The following is a 25,718-nucleotide window of genomic DNA, read 5'->3' on the forward strand; positions in this document are numbered from 1 at the left end:
CTGCAGAGAACACATACAATACATAAAAGGAAAACATTAAAAAATACATTAAAATGCATTAAAAATTCCTCACAAATATAAACCATGCTTAAGTTCAAAGCAGGGATAGGCTTTCTGCTGTAGATTTACTAAATCTCCTCCTTTTGCCCTAAGCAGGATCAGAGGAAGTAACCAAAGTGCACTATTTTACCCTAATTAAATCATGTCCATCTTTGCACGGGAGACTGAAAACTTTAATCTACTTGAAAATAGCCTTTCCAAATGCAACAGATTTTGAGATTGCATCATTTAGTGATGAAACTCTGTAGAAAGTTACTTGAAGTGATGTGATTTTTCTGAAATATTTTTTTTTCAATTTTTGAGTTGTGCACTAAAATGCCAGCATACAAGAGTAACACAGGCGATACATATTGATAACAGTGGAAAAATTACACATTGCTATAGACAGAATAAGTTTATATGTTGAAGCCCTAAACCACAGTGTGACTGTATCTGGAGACAGGGTCTTTAGTAGGAAATTAAAGTTAAATGAGGTTGTAAGGGTGGGGCCCTAACCCAATGGGACTGTGGCCTTATGAGAAGAGGAAGAGAAAGAGATCTCTCTCCACTGTGTGAGGGCACAGATAGAAGGTGGCTTAGTAAGGAAGAGAGCCCTCCTCAGAATCCAACTTTGCTGGAACCCGATCTCCAATTTCTAGCTTTCGCAATGTGAAAACATAAATTTTGGCTGTTTAAAGCCACCCATTTTATGGTATTTTGTTATGGCAACCTAAGCAACTAATACATGCATGCTTCTAAATAATTGCAAATGTGGATATAAAATATTAATATCAGAGCATAAATAATCAAAGATAAACTGACAGAATTGTGCGGAAATATATCAGGTCATCAAAGCAATATAGAGGGATTTTTTTTTATTCTCACTTCTACTTCTCTCCCTTTAATAATATATTTGTGATGAAAGATTTTACTTGTTAATAGGTGAAGCATTAGTTTTGTGTTGAAAATCTAAATTCATGTGTAGCTTTGGTTTAACTATCTGATCTGTCACTCTACTCTTAAAGTAAGTGCTAACTTTCATTCAGCTTAAGTATTTTGTTTAGCTTAAATATTACTTGATTGGTATTTATGGACATGTTCAACAGGTATTTATATAATATGACTTAAATCCATGGATAAGACTATAATAAAAACTTTACTTGCAGTTGGAGCTCTTTGATGTATAAAATCAAAGGAATCAGTCTGATAAATTAATGCATATTTATAGGTTAAAAATTTAGGATAATCTTTAAATGAGCTAAAGTCTGATTTTTCTAAAAGATTACTGAAATCAGAAAATAATTTCTACATAAAACATGACTATAAATATAAATTTATAAATTTGTAACTTTATAAATTATACATATGTGTATACAATGTATAATTTTATAAATTATACATTTTTAAATATAAACACATATTCATAAATATGTTATAATAATGTATATAATATAAATTTTAAAATAAATATAAATATAAATATAATTTATAAATTATTCCTAGAAGTGATACACTTGAATGCAAGGGAGTACCTCTTATATCTTGAACGAGTACAACTATAAATCCTTTTTTGAACATTTCTGTTGTTACAAACGTACTTTGAAGTGAAGAAAGATAACACACTTGTTATTGACAATTCATTGTTAGTTTAAGAAAGAAAATGTAATGCAGCTTAGTTATGCCATGTGCATTTCCTTTGCTCAGATTTACAAAGGTTTACAAAGAGTTCATATTAGCATTATAAACATATGCATTATTTAATCTATATACTGTAAAGAAACCTGAAATTTGCATAAATTCCTTTTTTAAACAATCATAACTTTTGTGTCAGTTTTTGACATGAAATGTGAACATAACCTTCATGTATTTCAATGTATGGTTTTTAAAAAAACCTGAAAACTAAAAACATCTTACCTCTGGACAGATGAATGTTAAAATAATTTTTAGAAAATAGTTTCGCTCATATCACAGTGGTTAAATTACCATAATCTGGCAGAGTAGTATTTTAATTTACTTTTGGCCTATGATTGGCCAGAGTTCAATTAAAATCATTAATGTCAGTTCCCATTAAATAGAAGCTTATTGCTATGCTTAAATGATGAAGGTTAAAAAAAAATAAGTTGGTATGTGGTGGGGGCAGAATCTTTCTACTTGCTACATGCTAATAACTAAGGTTTTTACAGGTTACTGCCAATTAGTATTGTTAGCAGCATGCATTTTTTAAAGAGTGCTTCCAATAGTCCATATATGAGAACGTTTTGTCTAAAATTGTATTCCCTGTAGCCATAATGTATTCACTGGCTTGTGCTAAGAGCTATGGTAAAATGCCAAACAAAATGAAAAAGGCACAGGGAAATAAATTTCTGTTTACGAAGTGGGGGATTCCTATTTTAAAGTCAGCTCTTGTCAGCAGATGAACTTTCTAAACTAAAAAGAAAATCCTTCAGTAAATCAAATCCATATTCAGATGGAGGATTTGTGAGTTTTAATTTTATTACAGAATTCTAACTAAAATTTGAGGAAAACTAATTCAAAGGACCTCCGTGAGCCAAAGCCAGCTGGAGATCTTAAAAGACAAAATATCTTTGCACCTTACTCTACTCTGCTGTGTGTGCTATTCAGAACTTCAGATACCTTATTGAAATACCCACTGAAGGCACTGTGGAGATTCATGTGATATTCTCTGATCCTAGTTCAGCTCAGAACTGTCCTTCCGAATGTGTCCCTCCAGCCCCTAAAGCGGTCAAGATAACACTTGCGAATTCCAAAGGTAAACTAGAAAATACTAATTCTTTCCCTGCCTTTTATTTTATACTGAACATGAAAGCGTCCTTTTTCATTTTTAAAAACGTTTTGCATATTTCTGAAACTTCTAAAAATTTTCTCCTTTTTACCTAAAATAATTTCACTGAATTCTAATAACCATTAATTCAACTATCTGCTGTGAAGTTCCCAGAAATCAATCATTTTCCTCTTTTATATCAAAAGAAGCATAATGCATTACTAATGACCTCAAACCTATCTCCCCATCACATCTAAGCCCCTTTCACCATAAATCACACATGCACTCAAAGTGACTGTATTAAACAACCCTGCAGGGGTAGGCACTGCAAGCCAGGGAATGGGACTTATCACACCACAGACCAGGCCAACACTGCTTTATAAAGCTTTTCCTGAAAGAGTGGAACAAGTTCTTACCGAGTGAAGCTTCTGGTAGAGGCCACACGCGTTGCATACATATCCGCCATTTGCATTCTTTCGCCAGAGAGAGGTCTTTGTGGTCAGGCAATTGGCACAAAAAACACCGGAGCCTCTACGCCTCTGAAACAGGGGAAAAAACCCAAGGTCAGAGGTGAGTCACATGATCAGTGGAGTTAGACCAAATCAACCCAGGAGTTTTGTCTTTAAACTAGCAACAATGACAGTATAAAACCACACTGCCCATAATGAGGTCAGGTTCAATTGTGTTTAATAGGCACCACTGATTTTCATTATAATTAACCCTACAGTGATGGATGAGGTGTGTGGAACACCAAAGGCTTTTCACAGAAACAGCTTTAACTTTTTGAACTTTGGGTTTTATGGCTTTAATGATGGCTCCTAAATGCGGAACCCTAAAATATACCTTTTAAAAGTGTCAAAACACAAGTCAAAACGACAGAACATGGCAATATGTTTAATACACTTTGGAAAGGAGGAACACATGCCACCTGAGCTTTAAAATATAGTCAAGTTTGGAATAAATGTAAACCATTTAAAATCAAACTTGATTTGTGTGTTTTTGTATGTCATTCATGTAACGTAAGTATTAAGAGAATATAAGACACTCAATTCTGGTCTTTCATTTGCAATTGTAAAATCCGAAAGATTCCTCTATTCCTCAAACATGAGAGGGTTTGGAGAAACTTCAGCCAATGAAAAGTACAGTATTACTAATGAGAACCCTTATGAGGTACCTACTTAAGTCAGGCAACACAGACCCTTCAATGGCTATTTATTTACTTTATTTGACTTAGACTTGGAAATCACAAGGGTTTCCAAATACAAATTGATTCTAGTGGCCTGAGTTTTGTAATCAACAGGTTCAAAATACCTAAGAATATTTAAAACTAGATAATTAGTATGGCTTGTTCCATTCTTGCTATCAAGTAATGATTCCATTAAACTTCTCACTTAAACAAAAGTCAGGCTGTGTTTGTAGGCACAAATACTAACAGGCAGGAAATGGAATTCTCTTGCTGAAAAAAAAAGAAAAAAAAAAAAAAAAAAAAGAAAGACAGCCTGAATTGTAGTTCGGCTCTCCTTTCTCTAGGAAGCAAAGCCTTTAATGATAAAATATGCATGTTAGATAAGGAGTGGAAAAAGTCTTGCTGGAACCTAATTTTATTAGAAATTAAATATTACATGTGCTATAAGTCAAAATTTCAGGGATTCATAAAATTTAGGCAATTTATTTAACTCAAGTCCATACTGTAGAAGAGTGGTATCCCTGCCAAGAAAATACAATGGTTATAATTGTACTCTGATACATTTCAAATGGAAAGCTTTCTGCAGACATAATTTTGGCTTCAAGACTGGAACACTTTCTTGGCATTGAAAGGGCATTTGATTCATCGGGTGTTTCACAATGTATCACTAAAAAGACCTGGTGAGCAGCCAGTTCCCTATAGGGTAATTTTTCCATCCAGATGCAAGTGCTATCAGAGGCCCTCGTCAGCTAAACTAATTATGATCTTGCAATTGCTGATGCCTGCTCACTCTAACATTCGACATCCTCCATTAATCATCAATACAAGGAAAATGAATGAAACGTAAAGAAATGAGGGCTGGTAAGCTGCACAGCCATAAAAATCTGAAATGAGAGCAATAACTTAACAAGATTGGGGGAATGTTTTTAGTGAGCACAAAGTCAGGCTAACAATTGCCCTTTTAAACCAAGAACACGATTTCATTAGTGTAGCAGGTTGTGCTACTTTAGGTGATGTAATAAAAACTAGATTTTCAAAGATAATCTCTGGCTCCCCTTTTTCTCCTTCCCCCCACCCAACTCTGGACCAGGAATGTATCATGAGGTTCTAAGTCTCAATAACAGCAATAACAAATGTTGGGTGTCAGTCTGCAAGTCCCAATGAGGGCCTACTGCAAAAGTGGACTGCTGCTTCCCCCAAAATCAATGAAATATTAGAAGTTGTGTTTATCAAACATTTTGGGGACGCCCTTTATGCAAAGTAAACTGGGAGTCTAGTTAGGTTATAACTGTGAAACTTTCCTGGGGCTATCCTGTCATTTTCCTAGATCTAAATAACATGTTTGCAAATAAACACCAACTTGATACACACAAGGGCAATGTAAATGTCCATTGGGAAACTAACCCACATATATGGCTGCGGCTCAAATGTGAATACGTAACCATTCACTCCAGCCTGCTTTTCTTTCCGTACGCCCTGGGTGCTTGACACACCATGCCAAAGTGGGTGTAATCCTGATTTCAGTGAGTGTTTCAACCCTTGCACAAGTTGGTGCTTAATTCTCTTGCAAAGAAAATGCCTTTCATTAGTTAGAGGGAAAATCCCGAAATTACAGCACTGGTTTCCAAAAGCACAGCTTGCTTTAAAAGCAGCACTTAGACTCCAATATAGTTTGCTATATTTTAGGTAAACCATATCACATTTTAAATATATCAGGAGTACTTTGAATACACTTTGATTCAGAGTCAGTAAAGCTTGGAGGTTAATAATCATCTTTAGGTGTCAGAACACTCATATTCAAAACCTGTCTCTGCCATTTGCCAGGCACAACACTGGGCAAGTCACTTAACCTTTCAATGCTTAAAGTTCTCCGATCTTTACAGTGTGAGCTACTGTGATTCTTTTTTTTTGTTTTGTTTTTTTGAGGCAGAGTCTCACTCTGTCACCCAGGCTAAAGTGCCATGGCACGATCTTGGCTCACTGCAAACTCCAACTCCCGGGTTCAAGCAATTCTCCTGCCTCAGCCTCCCGAGTAGCTGGGATTACAGGCATGCACCACCACGCCCAGCTAATTTCGTATTTTTTAGTAGAGATGGGGTTTCTCCATGTTGGTCAGACTGGTCTTAAACTCCCAATCTCAGGTGATCTGCCCACCTGGGCCTCCCAAAGTGCTGGGATTAGAGGCGTGAGCCACCACGCCCGGCTACTGTTATTCTTGTGTGGACTAACAGATGCAATTAAAACAGTGCTAGGGATGTAGTAAGTGCTCAACTCCTATTTGTCAAGAGAATTCAATTATTATTTCTTTTGTATGAGAAAAATATTTGGTTAGTTTTCTTTTTAGCCCTTGAATCTTGTTATTTAATATTTGAGAGATGCTTAAAACATAAGGTTGGATATTGTTAAATGTGTTTCTTTCATACCAATCTTATCAAATATGAGAATGGAAAGTTGAGTCAGAGTGAAATATCTAGGTGTTCGCACCTAGAATTCAATAGGAGCAAGCTTGCATGGGGGTGGAGAGTGGGAGGTAGGTGAGAAATTCTTTCACACACGAAGTTACCTCCCATCTAAACAAATTTAGTACTTTGGTAAGCCTAGCAGAACCTTATTTTTGGTGCAATTAAAATTTCTGGAAGCAGCAGAGAAGGTGGGAGAAGTAGGGAGTGAGTGTCCTGAGCTGTGTCACTGCAGAACCACATCTTTCTAAAACACCATACAGATGCGAGTCCTGACCTGGTCACACTGTGTACAGTGTAACCTGGCAGGACACAGTAAGGGATTTCCTTTGAAGTTATCAACATCCTTAGCCCAATCAAGGACAGGGAAGCAGCCTGTTACCAAAGGAATGCAGAGTAGAAGCCTCCTGTGCTCTATTTTCAAAAACAAAGCTTGGCTTTAACTTAAAGAAAAAGAAAAGCACTAACGACCTTATTTCATTCATACTTTATCCTGCATGGCAGTTTTAAAATACTTTGTCACTCTCCTTTGCAGTAAGCCTATTAAGGACAGAAATCCCGTTTCCTAATCATCATTGAGTATTGTAAGGAATAAGCACCTAGGACAGTGCTCTGTTAGGCTAAATATTAAGAAAGTTGAAAATAATCCTGCCTGCTATTATTTCTATCGTTATTTTTTGAAAAAAATATTTTAGGAAAAAAAGTAATTTTTTTTTTTTTTAAAGCCCTTTTAAATGTCTTCCATTCAGGCTGACAAATCAATGTGGAGTTGGGCAGAGATGGCTGATGATGTAGAAAACACAATCAAGAAAATTTATTGTCCACTCCTACTTTCCACACTTCCTTTTTTTTTTTTTTTTTTTTTTTGAGTCAGAGTGTTGCTCTGTTGCCCAGGCTGGAGGGCAGTGACGCGATCTCGGCTCACTGCCACCTCCGCCTCCTGGGTTCAAGTGATTCTCCTGCCTCAGCCTCCCGAGTAGCTCGGATTACAGACACCCGCCACCACGCATGGCTAATTTTTGTATTTTTAGTAGGGTCAGGTTTCACCATGTTGGCCAGGCTGGTCTCCAACTCCTGACCTCAGGTGATTCACCCACCTCTGCCTCTCAAAGTGCTGGGATTACAGGCGTGAGCCACCACACCCAGCCCCACATGTATTTTTGAGAAGGAGCTGATGCCAGGTACTTGCTAGGTGCTGGGGGTAGCTCTCTTTTATCTATACCATTATAGTCACAAATTGTTGAGGGTTCTTATCTGTGTCTGTTTATGTTTAAATAATAAATTTCTCCTTTTCCCACAAGCTGTCTTAAGAGATAATAATTTGTACCTCCATCACCTCGTGCGTGAGAGGGAAGAATTACGGGTCATATGGATAAGCTCAGTGCTGGGAGGGAAAACGGGTAGGAATAAGTAGCTAGCCGATAACGCCAATTGGCATTCTTGAGGGGCATATATAGCACAAATCATACTCTCCTCTCAGACTGAGGGAAGACTGCCCACTCACACATGTAAAGTCACAAAGAGTAGTGGCAATCTCTGCCCCTAAACTGCTCTAAGTTCACCTTCCACATCTACGTGGCTTCAACGGAGGGCAAGAGTGAAGGAGGATTGGCTGAAAACCCAAATCTACATCAGTAAGCTCAACTCAAAATTTCTACAGAAAAAATTCTGGAATCAACAATTCGAGAAAATGATTGTTTGCTTTTCTTTTAATGCTTTGACCAGTAAAATTTAGGTTGCATTTGTGTTGTCTCCAGGCCATTTCCGTTGGCTGGTAATTTCCTATGTGAAAAAGGATGAATAATGGTACAAACAGTTAACTGCAAGGAGTTTCGAAGCCAGTGATTGCCTGGCAAATGCTTTTCAGCGATAATTGGCATGTCTTTTGAGCCCCTGATCCCTTTCGGTATTTCAAATATTATAGCCACAATACTGATTTTCACAACAGTAATGTAGGTGATGGATCTGAACAATCATCAAATAGAAATAGAAAATGACCTATCTTTTAATATGAATACACTTTAAATCCAATGTAATTTTTTTCCTCCCCTTTAGAGTAAACCAATAAGTATAATGACTAAATATTTAAAACAAACAAAACACAACACCTTTGGTCTTTAGGTTCATGGCTAACACCAACATGAAGGTTACAACAGTTGAAATTTTCTCTAAGTTTCCAATTCAAGTTTTGCTTTTGGGAGACTTAAATCTTCAGTCAGCTATATATCATTGATAAATAGCTGAGCCTTGGCATACATGTTAGGAAACCCAGATATGACCTAAGACATTTTTTATTAAATTTTAAATTGGTTCAGCTGTTTTTATTTCTGATTTTATTTTATTATTTGAAGATCAGCCAAATATAAAAATTTTAAGGTTTCCAAATCTCCAAATTTTGAAAAAGAACTGATTTCATCTGAAGTAAATTTGATTGAATGATTTATTAAAGTGGCTTAACATTTACAGACATGGATATTCATCTTCAAGATATTAAAAGTTTCCATTGGTGAAGGAATTTGTGAAGAAATGATCTTTTACAATAATTTTCTATGAATAAGAACCATACTGAAACCATGTAATTACATAACAAGCCTTGATAGGCAGAATATTTACTCACATTTTTTATGGTTTTATATCTTAGCCATTTTAAACCAAATTAATTTGAAATTTGATTCATATCATGTTAGTATGAATGTACCTCAAATATTTTTAACTCTTTAAAAATTTTCTGTGTTTATTTGATTATATCAAAAATTCTTTGCAATGCTCATGTTAGCGAAATGCATAGATGGTTATGATCAAAGCTTCTGGTATGATTTCACAGTAATACAATTTCAGTGATAAATTAATTCAATTAAGTTCTGAGAGTAATTATTGCATGTCCACCATGTGCCTGGCACTGTGCCACAAGCCAGGGTCACAGCATAAGACAAACATGGTCAGTAATCTTGCAGATTTTCCAGTGGAATCTTCTAAAAACATACTAAGTATGGAGCTAAAGTAACACAAACAGAAATTGTTCATGAACATTGACAGTTGAAATCATGTGAATTACGTGGAAACTTTTCTGAAGATACCAAAGTATTTCCCATTCGTAAATCTCATTTAAAGGCTAAAAGTTACCTAATAATCAGAGGGGTTACTTCCCGTGCTCCTTTGCAAAAATGTGTAATAGTTTAAGTCATTTCAGAAACAAATTAATACTTGCTTATTTTCTCATCAGTCACAATGTTCTATCAATCACATTGTTCTATTAGCTACCAATAGAGTTGACATGAGTATATGTGTTCATGACTGTCACATATGTAGGTGATATTCAGTAATTGTTGATATTCAATAATTCAGTAAGTGTTGAATATTATTTTAGTTCTTATCTCTATCATTCACCACTAGGAGACATCGAAGGCCATGTCCCTGCCCTCTTCCCCTCCAAAACAGAATTAACTAGCCGTTGACTACACACCAGTAGATCCTATGGAATATACTGAATTCAGGAGCTAAAACAACTTAAAAATAGATGATAGTTTGCAATAAACACCTTTAGATGAATAGCCAGACTCTCACCAGGAGCACAGGCTGGCCAACAATTGGACAAGAGCAGGGAAAGCACTCTGCCAACAGAAAGCAATAGTTTACCAATATCCTGGCCAACTCTTGTTTCAAATAAAATTGTGAAGAATCCGTTGAAATGGGCTGTACAGCATGTCTTTGCCTGCTTTAAAACAGTCCTCTTTGCCCTCAGATTTCTTGCCAAAAAACTGAAGGGACTCTATCAGGTTCAGCCAAACACCCATCTTATAATCACCATAGAGCTTGGAAACAAAACCTGTTTACCCTGCTTATTAAATTCACTTCCTCAACACATCAGCAATGATAATGGAGACCAGTGTAAACTAAACTGGCATCTCTGGCTAAGAGCAATAGAAAAGTTTTTGTTCCAGGACATGAGGCAATACATACTCTAGTAATCATACCTTGCATTGAGATATGAATACATCTAAGACTTATCCCACTGACAACGTCACCACATAGGGAGCTACCCAATATATCAGGTAATGCTACTGTGCTAAACACATTAGCTCCATCTCTTCTGAGATGTAACTGGTGATTCTAGGAGTGACATTGCCTAAAATCACTATTTCCCCATGTATATCCCACTCTTTATTCATACAGATTCTTTACATCTCAAGGTTTTAGAAATTTATCACATAGATATAAAACCTATTACACAGGTCTGAGGACCCCATCTCCCTTCTTTAACCCCATATTTGGTAACTAATCCCATATTTGGTAAAGGAGCAAACAAAACACCCTATGTCATAATGAAATTACATAATAGAATCAGAATTGGAAAAACCCAGATTTTTGGAGTTCTTACCATGCTGTTTCTGTAATAATGTTCTGCCTTTACAGCAAGTACGCGTTTGGACAGCTAAAAATATGGTTGAAAATTTATGTCTGCACTGTCTTTTTTTCATTCCACGTGAAAGTCATTATTGTTAAAAGAACTACTCAAGTCTCTCAGTGCTTCTATTTTTGCCATCATGTATCTGTTTTCACCCTTCCTTCAGCTACAACAATGGTTGGAAAGTAGCTCTACAGGGACTTTCTTCTATGCCAGTGCCAAAATCTGACACTGGAAGGAAAAAATATAATAAAAGGCCTTTTGGAGGCACAGTTAAACAATTTTAGCACCTCTTAAACTTCAGTGTGTCAGCACAAGAGTTGATTCTTTTAATAAATCTGTTGCATATTTTATTTATATAATATATTTAATAAGCAGATTTATTCTGGGATAGGTTCACATTCTAAAAATAAAAATATCATAAAAATATCAGTGATGAAGACCTTTCTAGAAAAGTCCTGAAGTCCAAAAGTCTCAGCTTCTAGGCATTTAATTAGAGAGTCAAATACAGTTATTAATATTTCATGTATTACACCTTTCTAGGGCTGCCTTTATAATATATAATGACATATTATAATTTATAATATGTCATGATATATTTTTAAATTTATAATATATAATGGTTATTTTGAAAGAAACAGAAAAAAAAATCAATAATTCTCTTCATAGTACCTAACATAATAACTGGTTTACGAAGTGTTGCCACCCTTGAGGCAGCCATATACACTTCAGTCATTCCTTGATGGTTTCTCACACTCTTGGGGATCATACAATCTTTTGGTGAAATTTATGACACTCCCCAGAAAAAATAAAGTGTAAAATATTTTCCAAATAACTTTAACATGGTCAAAAGCATGTCCCTCACAAAATGTATCCAAAGATTTCCTGTGGATTTGAGTGCTGATGGAACCAGATCCCAAGATTAAGAACTCCTAACACATATTTATCCCAATTTAGATTTACAGTGAATTACTAGTTATTATTACTCTCCTTTTATTGATGAAGTATGAAACTGACAATAGTTCTTTGACTTATCCAGCATCAAAAAACACATTCTTGTCTCTAAGTCTAGGCAATAAGACAGGATCATATTCTAAAAAGCATTTTTGGCCAGGCGTGGTAGCTCATGCCTGTAATCCCAGTGCTTTGGGAGGCCAAGGTGGGAGGACTGCTTGAGGCTAGGAGCTTGAGATCAACCAAGGCAACACAGCAAGAACCTATCTCTACAAAAAGTTAAAAAAAAATTAGTTGGTGTTGTGACATACATCTATAATCTGAGCTAATCTGGAGGCTGAGGCGGGAGGATGGCTTGAGCCCAGGGGTTCGAGACTATAGTGAGCTATAATCATGTCACTGTACTCCAGCCTGGGCAACAGAGTGAGATGCTGTCTCTAAAATAGATAAAGAGAAAATTAATTAAATAAAAAAGAATTTTTGAATCAATTATTTAATAGAATCCTCTTGTTTGACTACCTTTGTCCCTTTTTAAATAATCATCATTGTACATGTGTTTGTAGGATAACATACGATAGGACTAGTCTCATTATCTGATATCCTCACAATGATCCTAAGAGGTAAGTATTGTTATCATCATCATTATTATTCCCTTCACTGTATAGATGAGGAAACTGAGGCTTAGAAGCAATTTGCAATTGCTGAATAGTAGCGGTAAGATACAAACCCAGGTTGTCCTCACTTGAAAGCCACAGTGAACCATGTTTCAGGCCTTATTACTAAAGAGGAGATTGGGGAATTTTTACCAAAAATATTACAAAATATCCTGGCCTTAAAGAACCCTTATCTCTTCAAACCATCCAATAACAGCTGATTGAAATTATGCAAGTTTTGAGGTACCAGAAAGAAATGAGTCATCCTTCATCAGATATGGCAACGAGCTGTTTTGAGGTCGACACAGTCATAGCCAGAGGAACAGAGCACTTGGCTGATGGAGGGGCAGTGTTGGGGAAGGGGGAGGGATGCAGTACATGTGTTTGGATCCTGCTGTGTCAAAAAAATAAAAAAAAAGTATGTGAAACAGGCTGCTGCTTAAAAGCAGAAGTTGGTGACACCACTGACTTAGCCTCTCATATCGCCTGCTACATGGGAGGTTAGCTGCAGATGAAAGTCTCTGTTTGCTTTTGCAGAAGACTTGGCTAGAGTTGGGGCAAGAAAAATGGTGCTGGGGTTTTGACATGCTCTGTAAACACACATGTTCAGGTAACAATTTACTAGATTTCTTTTATATATGTGTATGTTCCAAGGCAGAGACCTTTTGTGATATTTGGTATCATTTTTATTCAAGATAAATTACTGGCAATTCTGAGAGATGAGGTTATTCTACCAAATTCCTCAAGAATCAGATAATATAAAAATATTTTAAATAATGTCTGCTTAAAAACTCCCCCACTATTATATATAAAACTTCATATTCTTCATCTATCTATGAAGTTTACTATTATATTTTTCATATGTGACGTACTTTTGCATTTCATCACAGAACAGTAATGACAAAAATACTCCTAACTCTAAACAGTTTTTATAGGCTATCCAATTGAAAGAATTCAGTACAAGTCAGATGTTAAAACACAGCCTTTAGCCTGCTCAGCAGAAAGATGGCAACCACTGCTTATTTTAATATAAACAACAAAAACGTATGGGAATACATGAGTTAAATATACAGAGGTTCAAAACAGTTAAAAGAGTTAATAATAAACTATGAATGTGTCCACAAAACGACCCTGATACCAAATATGCAATTTGGATTAAATACTTCACAGACTATCTCAGGAATACCTCTGGGAACATGCCATTCTCTCTGACTTTTAGAAACACGGGGAGTGAGGTGGTGGGAGACTAAAAAAAAATGAACCTGAATTTCATTTATTTTTGAAATTAGAAATCATTACAAATATTATCTCTCATTTAATTCAATTTTGTATGTCCTCAGGACACATAAAATCGTAGGTATTTACGGACACCTTTCCAATGATTAAAATAAGCACCAAATGTTATGTCACTATTCAAACGAAAGATGTGTCTTTAAATAAGAGCTCTGTGACCACTACTGGTGAAAACGACCAGGAGCAGATAATTTCATGATAGAGGTACTGTGCAGACAGGGAAAACTGAGCTGATTTCTAAAGTTTTAATAACACGATTTTTAAAAGACAACGTGGAATTATGAATTTCCTTAATAATGATGTAATTTTGTAATAACTGAAATCTTTCACGGGAAAACTACTTCTTCAATAACTCACCCAGTCAATTACACAGGGAAGTCCTGTAATAGGCTGTCCCTACTCCCTGCCCCGTCAAATAGCTCACGTACACGACTTCCTTTTCAATTACCAACTTGTCTGCAGTACCATCTGTAAAAACGAACACATACCTTATGCTGCCAGTTTTTGCTTTTGCACGTCCATTAGTGGGACAGGCTGCAGCTGCTCAAGAAGAAAGCAGTGATTGTCTTTGTTATGTGTATATATATATACACACACACATATATATGTATAAATTCTCTCTTCAGTACCACCAGATTAGCTCAAGGTAATACATCGTCTTGGGTAGGAAACTGCACTCATATTAGCCTTACTCGCACCCGGCTCTCTCTGTGATCTGGAGTTTAGTAATGACACTATATCGCATACCAAAGTAACAACTACCTCATCGCATCAAGCATTCTGGAGACTGCCCCTCAGTCATCCGTACCAAAAGGAACAGTTAAAGCTGTTTCTCACTTTGACATTTTGTACATCGAGCAGAATATCAGGAAACCAAAACTGAGACCTGGCAGCCCAACTTGAGACACAAAACTCCTGGTGAGTGAGATTTTATTTCATGAGACGGGCTCTGAAAATATAACACTAACTTTTCAACAACTTTATTTTCCCCTGCCTCATGTTTATATTCTTTTTCTGTTGGCATTATTTTTCCTCTAGATGAACACATTGAATTTGTCACACAATCTCGGCAAAAGATGTAAATAAATTACAGCAAGAAATTAACCATAATTATTTTTTAAAGTCATCTGTGTTAAAGAAATGTCATTTCTCCCCATGGTTAAGTAATATAGATTTTTTAAAAGAAAAGAAAAAAATTATTAAGCTCTTAAAAATATTTTGAAAAAGGATTCATAGTGTAGCTGAAATTTAAAACACATACAAAAAATGAAAAGCAAACAAAAATGCTAGTTGTGACTTATCTTTTGCTAATTCACATTTACAAATTTACCCCAAATATATCAAAACTAGTCTGCATCATAAGAGGAACTTTGTGACAATGTACAAACTTAACTTTTGGAGCATTCGAATGTTAGTTTGCCTCGGTTTTTCCTATATTGAATTGTCTGAAATCATAAAATAGTTCTACTTTCTCAGCATATGTATAGGAGACAGACTGCTGGATTCCAATTATTTATATGTGCAAGTCACACAGGGGAAAGGATGCTCTTGAAGGAACTATTTTTTCCTTTAATCTTTATATTATCAGTGCATTGCATACAGTGGGCACTTAATTAGTGGTAGCTTAATTGAATTGACCTCTAACAGAAGAGATGCTGCAGCCACTTTGGAGTGTGTGTGTGTGTGTGTGTACACATACAAGTATTATGCATTAATCATATCTTTACTCATGAAATATGAAGGACAACCATTGTTACAGAAACTAGAACTTAGATTGAAAACAGTTTCACTTTTGTGAAATGCAAAAGAAAATTAATAAATTCTGGGCCATGTTTAGGCCCAGGAGAGGAGAGGAAAGGAACAGTCCCTGTTTGTCTGAGCTTATGAGCAATTTGCAAAATGTATAGAAATGGCATATGTCAGTTATGTATATACATGTGCATACAAACATATATACACATACACTCACATAAATGAATAAATGGAATCATTTTCAGCACCACCATGGAGTGAGATGTCACTAGTTGTTTTTATTTGCATTAAAGCAATATATTTTATAAGTGGCACTAAAACACCAACAATGTTGTCAAGAAATTCCATGAGTTTCTTACATAGTTGAGAATAAATATAATTGGTTATACAGTAATTTTAAACAATGAAGCAATAGAGTACCTAGGAGAGTGCTGTAAATGTCAGCTTAATAAGTATTTACTTTAGTAGGAGGAAAATAAGACATTGATAACTTATGATTAATTTTTATTGCCAATTTATTTGTATTACTATGTTGGAGTTCTCTCAATTCACATACATACTCAATTAACATAAACATAATTATGTCTGTGAGACTATGGGACGTCATGCTTGACATATATGAGGCATTCAGAGATCATTAAATTTCTCCTTTCTCTCTTAATTTCAGAAGAGATTGAATAATTCAATAGATACTAGATTTTAGAAGATATTGAAAACAATACACTTTTGGAACTTATAAACAAGTATATAACTCAATATCTACATTAATGTGCATATGCATAAAACTTATACAAAAGGCCTCATATTTATTTTTACAAGAAAAAATGTATTAATGGTGACCCTAAAATTTCCTTATATAAGAAACTGTCTTTTAAAGAGTTTATTACATCAATTACACATTTAAAAATGTATGAATACATGTCTCCTCTCTTTCTTTCCTATTCTCTCCTTTTGACTGCATTCTAAAAGACCTTTAAGGATTACATTACATAACTCTGGTGGTGACTTCCTCCATTTTAAAGATACATATTTCTAACACAAAAACCAACTTGAAATTTGAGGAAGGAATCAGGGTCCTTTCTAGAACATAAAGGAACACTTTGTAGATCACATTCCCTCATGCATGTTTTATTACTCATGTCTAGCTGCAGATAGTTTTTTCTTTCATATAGTGAGGCCACACAGATTACATACACAAAATATAAAAATAGATATTTGATTCCTCGATTATAAAAAAGTTGACTCACTTGGATTTATACAGACCCAGACATAGAAACTTTGCTAAGTTTGAATACATTTTGGGTGGTAGTTGCACATTTATATCCCTAAATTTTATTCCATTTGGAATTTGACTAACATTGGCGACTTTATAAATATATATGCATGCATTCATAGTTAAATACACACACAAACATACATTTATAATATGTATAAGCATATACACATATATTCATTACCTTTTCAAAAAAAGTAGCTTCAAGGTCCTCTAGTTTAATATATTTAAAATTTTCAGGTGCTAATGCTCTTATCTTTTAAAATGTCAACTTGAAAAAGATGGAAGTCATACTTCTCTCCCAAGATAAGGAGCTATATCTGACTTAAGAGATAAAAATTTGGGGAATAAAATAAATATAAAAATATAATGGCAGAATCAGTAAATTAATGAAACTTAAGGAACCAGCAGTAGGATTTAACAAAGAATTAATTTATGCATAATTTTAAAAGCACGTGCAGATACTACACGCTCCAAAATGTTTATACTCTCTGAAGGAAATGTTAAGTGGCTAGATCTGATGTAGGTCATCCTCTTTCCACCAATTGTCTATGATTTATTTGATCTATAATTTTATTTAAAAGTCCACAATTTTATTTAATTAACTTGTGTACATATACACACATACATAAAATGTATGTGTGAATATATATATCTAATTTTTATTTATATTTGTATTTTTAAAATTTATTTTTTAAGTGCATTCCAAATGAAAGCAGTAATTAAAAAATAAACAGAATGGACTGATGAGTATCAAACTAACATTGAACTCAATTCACATTAAAAAAATGTAGGTACAGAAAAGTGTGCCTAATATATAAAAATAATAACTTTTAAAGAAGTAGAAAACCACCATTAGCAGAGGCTTAGTTAGTCAGTCAATCTAGTGCAGGATAAAAATCTAGTGCAGGATAAAAAAAATAGAGTTGTGTAAGTTTACAAATTTCAGAAAATGACCAAATTACTCCACTTATCTCATTAACTTGACCTCTTTCAGGATTTGACCTTCCTAATAGATTTGTTTTATAAGACATGACATTGTGAACAGCTGTGCTATTCTTGAACTTGACTTTTTTTTTTTCTTAATGATGAAAATAGGCGGAATTTACTAATGCACGTGTATTTTTTGGAAACAATGGGGGAAGGGAGGAATCAGAAATGGAAAAATAATGTGAGTTCCTATCTGAGCAAGTCATTTTGAAACTCAGAGAAGACACTCAAGTATTACAAACATTTGTGGCCAGTTAAGAAGTGATACAGAAAGAAGCTGAAAATATCACCATAAAGTTTGTTAATATAAAGAGGTATGATTATTCAAATAGGAAAGCAACGGGGATCAGAACATTTGAGTGTTCTGATTTTTAAACTCCCAATCACAGAGTGGATGCCATTATATACCCATTGGAAACTGCAAAATGTTCAGCCTGGTTAGTAAAGCCCTTTCCAGGTTTTTACTTTGGAAAAAAAATATAAATTAGGATTAAGATAGTCAATTTCAAGGGAAAAATTCTGTAAGTTTCTTACAGAACACAAAAACTTGCAGGCATAGTGGGAATTTTAATATAACCTAAAAATATCTCTAGATAAATAGATAATATTTAGTATTGCAGCTAAATAATATTTAGTTTGATTTAATCTCAAGTATGGTTTTATTCAGAATTCTCTCTTCATGGTAAAAGCAGTACTGAATTTATAAATGAAGTACAAAGGGAGAAAACAAATGTTTAAGTCATGATTTCTACCCCTACTCAATTCAGTATCAAGTTTAATCTTGTAGAGGTAGTTACGTTTAATTGTTATTATTCTACTTTGGCTCCACAAGGCTTCTTGACGTATAATGCAAGAAAGTACTTCAGACAAGTAATAAATTGTAGCACAGTATTAAACGTACATATGAAAGCTATTGTTAATTTCAATTACACTCTTAATACATTAATTATCTGTTTATCTGATTATTGCTTCTGATGGGTCCACCATTTTCCAACATCTCAAATACACTGTTCTTTTTACAAGAGGTGGAGGCATTTGCCGGGGAAAAATCAGACAACTTTGTTTCCAGTGTCTCTGGGATAATTGTTACCTTTCTCCTTTTCAGCTTTAAAAGAAAGCAGTGTCTATTTTGCTCAGAGCAGCTGTTTAAAGCGCCTGCTCTCAGAATCTTTTCACCCTGAGTAGATTTGGGATTATTTAAAAATGATTATTGTATCACACTAAGTTTTCTACTGCTGTTAATAAGTCAACATGCAAAAGGTCCATACACAGCATGATAATTTAGCCCGGGGACATATATTCAGACTTATCTTTGTGTGTATGTATATACATAAACATGTATTTTACACAGGTGATTACAAATGGTTTGACTTAATACAAAAATTAGACAAATCTTTTTACATAGAATGCAACATCTATTGGTAGTCTAAGATATAATAACAGTTATTAAAATGCTTGACCTTATATTTATAGATCTGAAATTCATATTTCAAAACAAATACATTCTGAAAACAATATTCATTTAAAACAGAGAGACTTCTGCAAGTTGATCCATGCTATTAACTTTATTTTGCTATGTAATATGTTATTGTAATATAATCCCTGAATATTAGCAAAGAGGTTTTACTTTAATAGTCTAATAGAATCATTTACACCAAATTACTGTAACAACAGCAATATCCTTACATTTTGTAAAAAGTTATCTTCATCACTTAAGGTTCATAAAGTTGATTAAAATCAATATTCAGAAAATATAATTTAGCTCATGGTTTAAATGATTGGAATTCCTTTTTTATTAGAGAAATGGTAATTTTTAACTTGGCGATATTGGTGTGATTTGCCCTTGGAATTACAGTTAAAATGCATTTTAGTCCTAGCCAGAAACATTGGTTTCTTTTAGCTGCCTACTAAGTTGATTTAGATTTTCCGTAGCAACAAATGCACAGTATTCTCTGCCCCTTTATTTCTCTGAATGCTTTTAACCTGTTGAAATTTTCTTGGCTTGTAAAGGTAGCAGACAGGAAAGGAATAAACGTATAACCCAAATACCTGATATTTAATCAATAAGGAAGAGTTTTATCCTTTAGGAATTTACTACCTTACTTATAAACTCTGCCTCCTCTTCTCTCTTAGGAAAAGAGTCTGCTTCTCACAAAATTCCAAATCTTTCATCACTATAACACATCGAAGAACATAAGAAACATGGTCTTATTTACTTCTTTATTATAAATTATTGATCTATTAACACCTTTTAATACAAGTGCTAATCGGTTTCTATTAAACAAAGATGACAAAGCCTCTGAGTTTATACTTATATTTCTACTTCTAAAGCTTCTCAGCGGTTTATATTAAGAATGTTTGTTATATTCTCCATCAATCAATTTATTGACCTATCTAGCCAGCTAGCTACTGAAGTTCTCACAGTAATAGAAGTTCTACTTTCCTGGATGTCAATCTCATTTCTCGAAAGAGGCAAACTTAATCAGAGTAATATTGATGAATAAGGCGGCAGAACAACCTTGGTAGCACCCAAGGGTGATACTGAAATATATAACCGTTAATATGGCATGGGCAGTGACTGATCGAAATCAGAACCAGTGCTGGCTGCAGTGAAGGAAGAGAATTCTAAAGTTTCCCCATGAGGCACATGCTATCCCTTTACGGCTGGATGGCAGTAGTTCCCACGAAATCCTCAGGGAAGAGGTGGGGTACTCGGGGCTGGCAGGATCCACAGGGGACTCAGCGTGGGCTAGTTCATAGGAATTGAAGTGATCTGACTGGGTTCAATATGATTCCCTGTAGTGTCACTTCGAGTAAAAATCAGAGGTAACTAACAAAGCACTGGTGTGATCTCATGGCTTAGAAACTAGTGCTGATCATTATTCTAGAGAGTTACTACAATGTTCTTTCCAAAGTCAGCAAAACCAGAATAAATTAGCAGCTTCCTCAGGTGGTGGTTTTGAAAATCTACACTCACTTGATATAAGTTCTGGTATGTTTATTTATAAACGTCTTATTACTTTAAATTATCGCCTCATGGAAGAAAAGTCCAGTGCCTTTGAAGTGTTTATAATTTTGAGGGGAAGTAAGGTAAATATACATGAAGCAATTAAGAGAACGATGCAAGAAAGCAGACATGTCTCGATCCTAAGATTTTTATGATTCTTATACTTCTAAATGCTACAACAAATGACAAATGAGAAATCACACACACACACTCACTCACACACACACACACACACACACACACACACTCAGCTAAGGAGCCCATGCAAATAGGTGGTGAGACTCAAATGAGCCTTTAATCATTACTCATAAATCTTTTATTTGTCTTCAGTTGTTTGTGGCAGAAAATATAACTCAAATTGTATGACTATGAAGGAAATCTTCTGACTCATGCAACTAAAAATCTGGGAAAAACTCTGACTTTAGGCCTATTATGGCCAGGATTCAAGTGATACCCTGAGAGCACCGTTTTTCTTCCTCTGGAATATGCTTCCTCTACACAGACCCCAGTCTCAGTCAGACAGGCCTGGATGGTAAAATGGCCACATATCTAGCATCTTATGCTCTTTTGAACAAGTCAGATGGAAAATACTAAGTGCATTTTCTTGAGAGGTCAAACCAATGTCCTCAAATAGGGCCTTGTTGGGCAAACTTGGGTCATGTCCCTGTCCCACCATGGCCAGGTGAATAGAATTCCCACATTGGCTCTGGTGTACAGCAGTTTCTAAAACATCATCATCATCATCATCATCATTATTATTATTATTTTAGAGACAAGAGTCTTGCTGTGCTGCCCAGGCTAGCCTTGAACTCCTGGTCTCAAGAGATCCTCCTGCCTCAGCTTCCCGAGTAGTTGGGCTATGGGTATGTACCACTGCACTTGGCTAAGTTTCTCAAACTCTAATCTGTGTTACAAAGTACCCTGGGATCTTGTCAAAATGCAGATTTGTATTTATTGGTCTGGGATAGGATCTGAGATCTGACATTTCTAGTAAGCTCCAAGTTAGAGTAACAAGAATGTAAGGCACACAATCTGGCTCTGAATCTAGGGCAAAATCGACTTCACTTGAACTAGATGAAATAAAAATGAAGGGGTGTAGGTTTTTAAGAGAAAATAAAGGAATGGTACCAGAAGTAAAGCAGTAAAAAATAAGAAAATAAAATAAATACATTTCACAGATACAAACGTACACATTTTTTTTCAATTTTCTACAAGTTGTCTGTCCAAAAGAGGAGTCTTTTCTAAGCAGAGCATCGGATAGTACTGCTGACCACATTTGAGTAGTCCATCCGTGCAGTCTAGTATTTACTTTGGTTTGAATAATCCTTGAAAGAGTCCTTCATTATCTACACTTCTCATGTAACTGTTTTGACAAAATCAATCCAGGACATTTTCTTTTATTTTTTTTACAAAAGCCACACTATGAGGAAGTAGTATAATGGTCACTATACTGCTGAAGAATCTGTTTAGAAGAACTTGGCAAAACTTTATGGGCACGAAAAGCAGGGATACCCCCATGACAGGTGCCATGGTCCACTATTTGAGATGCCATCACTGCCATTTCCTTAGTTCACAATGAACATACAGGATACGCTGGAAGGTTCACAATAAAAGCCCTTGTGGCCAGCTCATATGAGAATCCTCCTGAAAGTTTATCTGTACTTGAAAGGCCACTAGAGCTCTTCAGTTGTCACAATGATGACAAAGGTAACATTGGATTCTTTTCTGAATGCATATATTTACTATCCTGGGTCAAATATCAAAAAGTATTTAACGGGCTAATAATTGTTCCCATTGGCACATATGCCAAAAAATAAATAATTGACAAAAGTGTCATCCTTGTCTTCTAGAAATGCTGATGTCTACATGAACAAAAAGGAAGTTTTTGCCATCTTTTATATGAAGTAGCTAAATAGGATTGGGGGGTGGGGGAATGTACCATTTCCCCTACTATGTCTAGCCCTATCTCATATTTATTGTAAATATTACATTTACTATTGATGTCAACTCTTGCTGTCTTCACATCCTTAAGGAGCTGGCGTACTCCTGTTTTGGTTTTTCTGGCATACAGGTCGGAGTCATGGAGATCATGAGACTACTTTCTATATTCTTTCTCCAGGAAAGAAAAGCCAGGAGTTTTATTTTCCTCTATAAACTAAAGGCATCTCACAATCTAGCAAGCGAATTTCATATGTGTTTTATGAGGTTATTAAGGCTAAAATACCAAAACATGACATTTTTTTCTACATCTAAATGAAAGCAAGTCAATATAATCAAAACATACACAAGAGTCACATTAAAAAAAAAAATAGGAAACTGCAAGGTTCACTTCCTCCCTAAAGCATGTAAACTTAGTACCATGTAGTTTTATAGGCACAGGACTGCATAAGCACCAAGGCCATGGCACACTAAATGAGACAACCCTGTGATATTTGCCTGTAATTCATGTATTCATTCAGTCATTCATTTTAAATGCCATTCATTGAGTATCTGCCCTGTGCCCAGCACCATGTTGGATGCTCTACCTGTAAAAGGCATAACCAGGCACACAATGGTAAAAGACATGACCAAAGGTCTCAAGTTGCTCAGCAATTATCAGGGAAGCCACATAAGCAAAGACCTGATAGATGCTTTAATAAAGTCATTTTCTAGGTTCTGCTTCAGAGGAAAATAGAGGAAGAGCAAGTGGTCAATCATGATGAAGGGTCACGAATATGATGCACATAGAATGCCTCCAACTCTGCCAGTCACATGGTTGGTGTTCAGTAACACAGTTTCCTCCTCCTTTCTTTATATATTTATATTCAGGGTGGGGGAAATCAGAGAGCATAAACAACAAATGATCTCTAATGTCTCTTCTAGACCTAGGATTTAAAGAATAATTCATCTTTCTCCAGATGGTCTATAGTAACCTCATTGGCTTTGAGATTTACATTTTCTGCCTCCCTCCCTCTCCCTGCCCCTCTTGCCTTCCTTCTCCCTCTCCCTCCCCTCTTCCATTCCCCTTTTCTGCTTTGTTTGATTCTTTTTCCATTTATCATTTACAGACTGCCCAAGTTCCAGTCATTATACACTGAAATTCTAAGGAAAATTGTAAATTCACGGTAAAGCAAGCATTAGATTTATTCCTTTTGATAGGCTGTGAAAATAAAGCACCTGAGGAGCATAGATGACAAGGACCTTGCTGGCTTCAGGCATGCATTTTCCTATAAACCAGCATGGAGGCTCCTCACCTGTTCTATCCCTGGGACACGGGCTAGGGGCAGTAATTCTTACAGGACAGTGATTTGCTGTGATTTTCACTTCCTGGCATAGCACAGTGAGAAGTGCGGGGGGCGGGGGCTGGGAGTTTAGAGACCCACACTCTAGTATGATCCTACCTGGGACTATTTTTTGACTAGAACAAGTTAATTGATTCTTTCTTTCATTTATTTACACCTGCTTTAGAAGAGGGGCGGTATGATCTCTGCACTGTGGTTTACAGTGATGCTAAAAGGACAACAATTAGAACTTGTGAAATTGACATGGAAATAAAAATCATGTTAGAAAGTCAAGGGATTTAAAAGAGGATTACACGGACAGACATGGAACTGTTGACAAGGCAAAGACAAATAAAGCAAAGTCATTATGAAGTCATTAGTTTTCCAACTGGGCTGTAAGTTATTTTCCATACTATCCTCTAGGACAAATGTGGTTAACTATGTAATGTTCTTCAGATTTTTACAAAGTTTATTTTTAAAGTAAATCACTGGTAAAACTAAAATTTATTTTAATAGTGAAAAAGTTATATTTAAAGAGCACAGTTTTTCCTCATTAGCCACAGGGGACATTTTGTACCCTGTTTACGTTATTATTAGCACTTTGCAGCTAACAAGCAACTTTTAAATACTGTTCTGCAACAGCTGTAAAACTAAACCTTCCAGCCGTTTGTCCCTTCTGCTGAATATCCAGAAATGCAGTGTTATGACATGCAAGAACATCACTCTAACTTCCTTTAAACCGAGAAAGCTCAGGATGGTAGAAAATGAACTGAATCAACAAGAATCCTCTCCCTTACTGTACACAGTGTCTCACTCTCTGATTACAGCCCATGGCACATTGCAGAGAGAGCAACAGCTGTTTTCTGTCTTTTCATTCCCTTCTCCTATTAATGTTATTTCAATTGTGTTATGGGCTGCACTTTAGATCTAAAAAGAAACATTTAGTTTTATTTGAATGTTTAAATGATTAATGGCCCTCTAGTGCAGTTGTCCTCTCATAATTGCCACAGAGTATGCTGCAATTTAGTTTAAAAATCCAGACCTCTGTGTACTATAGAAAGCAAACGCTAGCTTGGGAATTGGTCACAATGTTGAAAATTCATTTTTTAAAATGCATTTATTTCCTAGTCATCTATGTGGGCGATTTCTTAAATGTTGATGTACGCCAAGTCCAAGAAAAGTCTGAAAAACTTATTCTGGAAGAAACAAGGTATTGCCACATCATTCGAGAGTTAATGGCTAGGTGCATGCCTGAGAAGCAGAAAACGTAAGGAGAGAGAGGCTCACGCCAATAGGAAGACTGGCTGAGACAAGCCTCTGTGTTCTTCAAAGGGAATTCTTGCATTTCATCCGAGAGCAGCACACACAGCTGTACACTGAATGGGAAGGAAGTAGTTATGTGCTCCTCTCATGTCATCAGGAAAAGATGCCTGTAAGTCGTAACAGGACCATGTGGGTCTTATATTCTTCTTTTTGATACAGCTAATATCCTCACATCCCAGTGAAAGGACAGCAGCCTCTGTAAAATATCTAACTCTTAAAAATATAGATGTTTACATTTCTATAATGGAAAGTGTCCCGGTGTTTCCTTGCCAAGGTTTCAGCAGTAAGTCTTATAATAAGTTTGTGCTGCTGTCCTTTCTTTTTATAAAATACAAAATACAT

The 25,718-nt window shown here is 35.5% G+C and overlaps 1 protein-coding gene across 4 annotated transcripts in view; it reads right to left on the reverse strand.

Annotated features, from left to right (window-relative positions):
* The window catches only part of TRPS1 (transcriptional repressor GATA binding 1), a 259,896-nt gene that overhangs the window by 6,544 nt on the left and 227,634 nt on the right, over positions 1–25,718 (reverse strand). For all 4 annotated transcript variants that reach the window (XM_023224876.2, XM_023224892.3, XM_023224884.3 and 1 more), the window contains one exon: positions 3,238–3,360. In XM_023224876.2, coding sequence (XP_023080644.1) covers positions 3,238–3,360 — 123 coding nt within the window. The remainder of the gene's footprint in view (positions 1–3,237; positions 3,361–25,718) is intronic.

Source organism: Piliocolobus tephrosceles, chromosome 7, assembly GCF_002776525.5.
Source record: "Piliocolobus tephrosceles isolate RC106 chromosome 7, ASM277652v3, whole genome shotgun sequence".
Lineage (NCBI taxonomy): Eukaryota > Metazoa > Chordata > Mammalia > Primates > Cercopithecidae > Piliocolobus > Piliocolobus tephrosceles.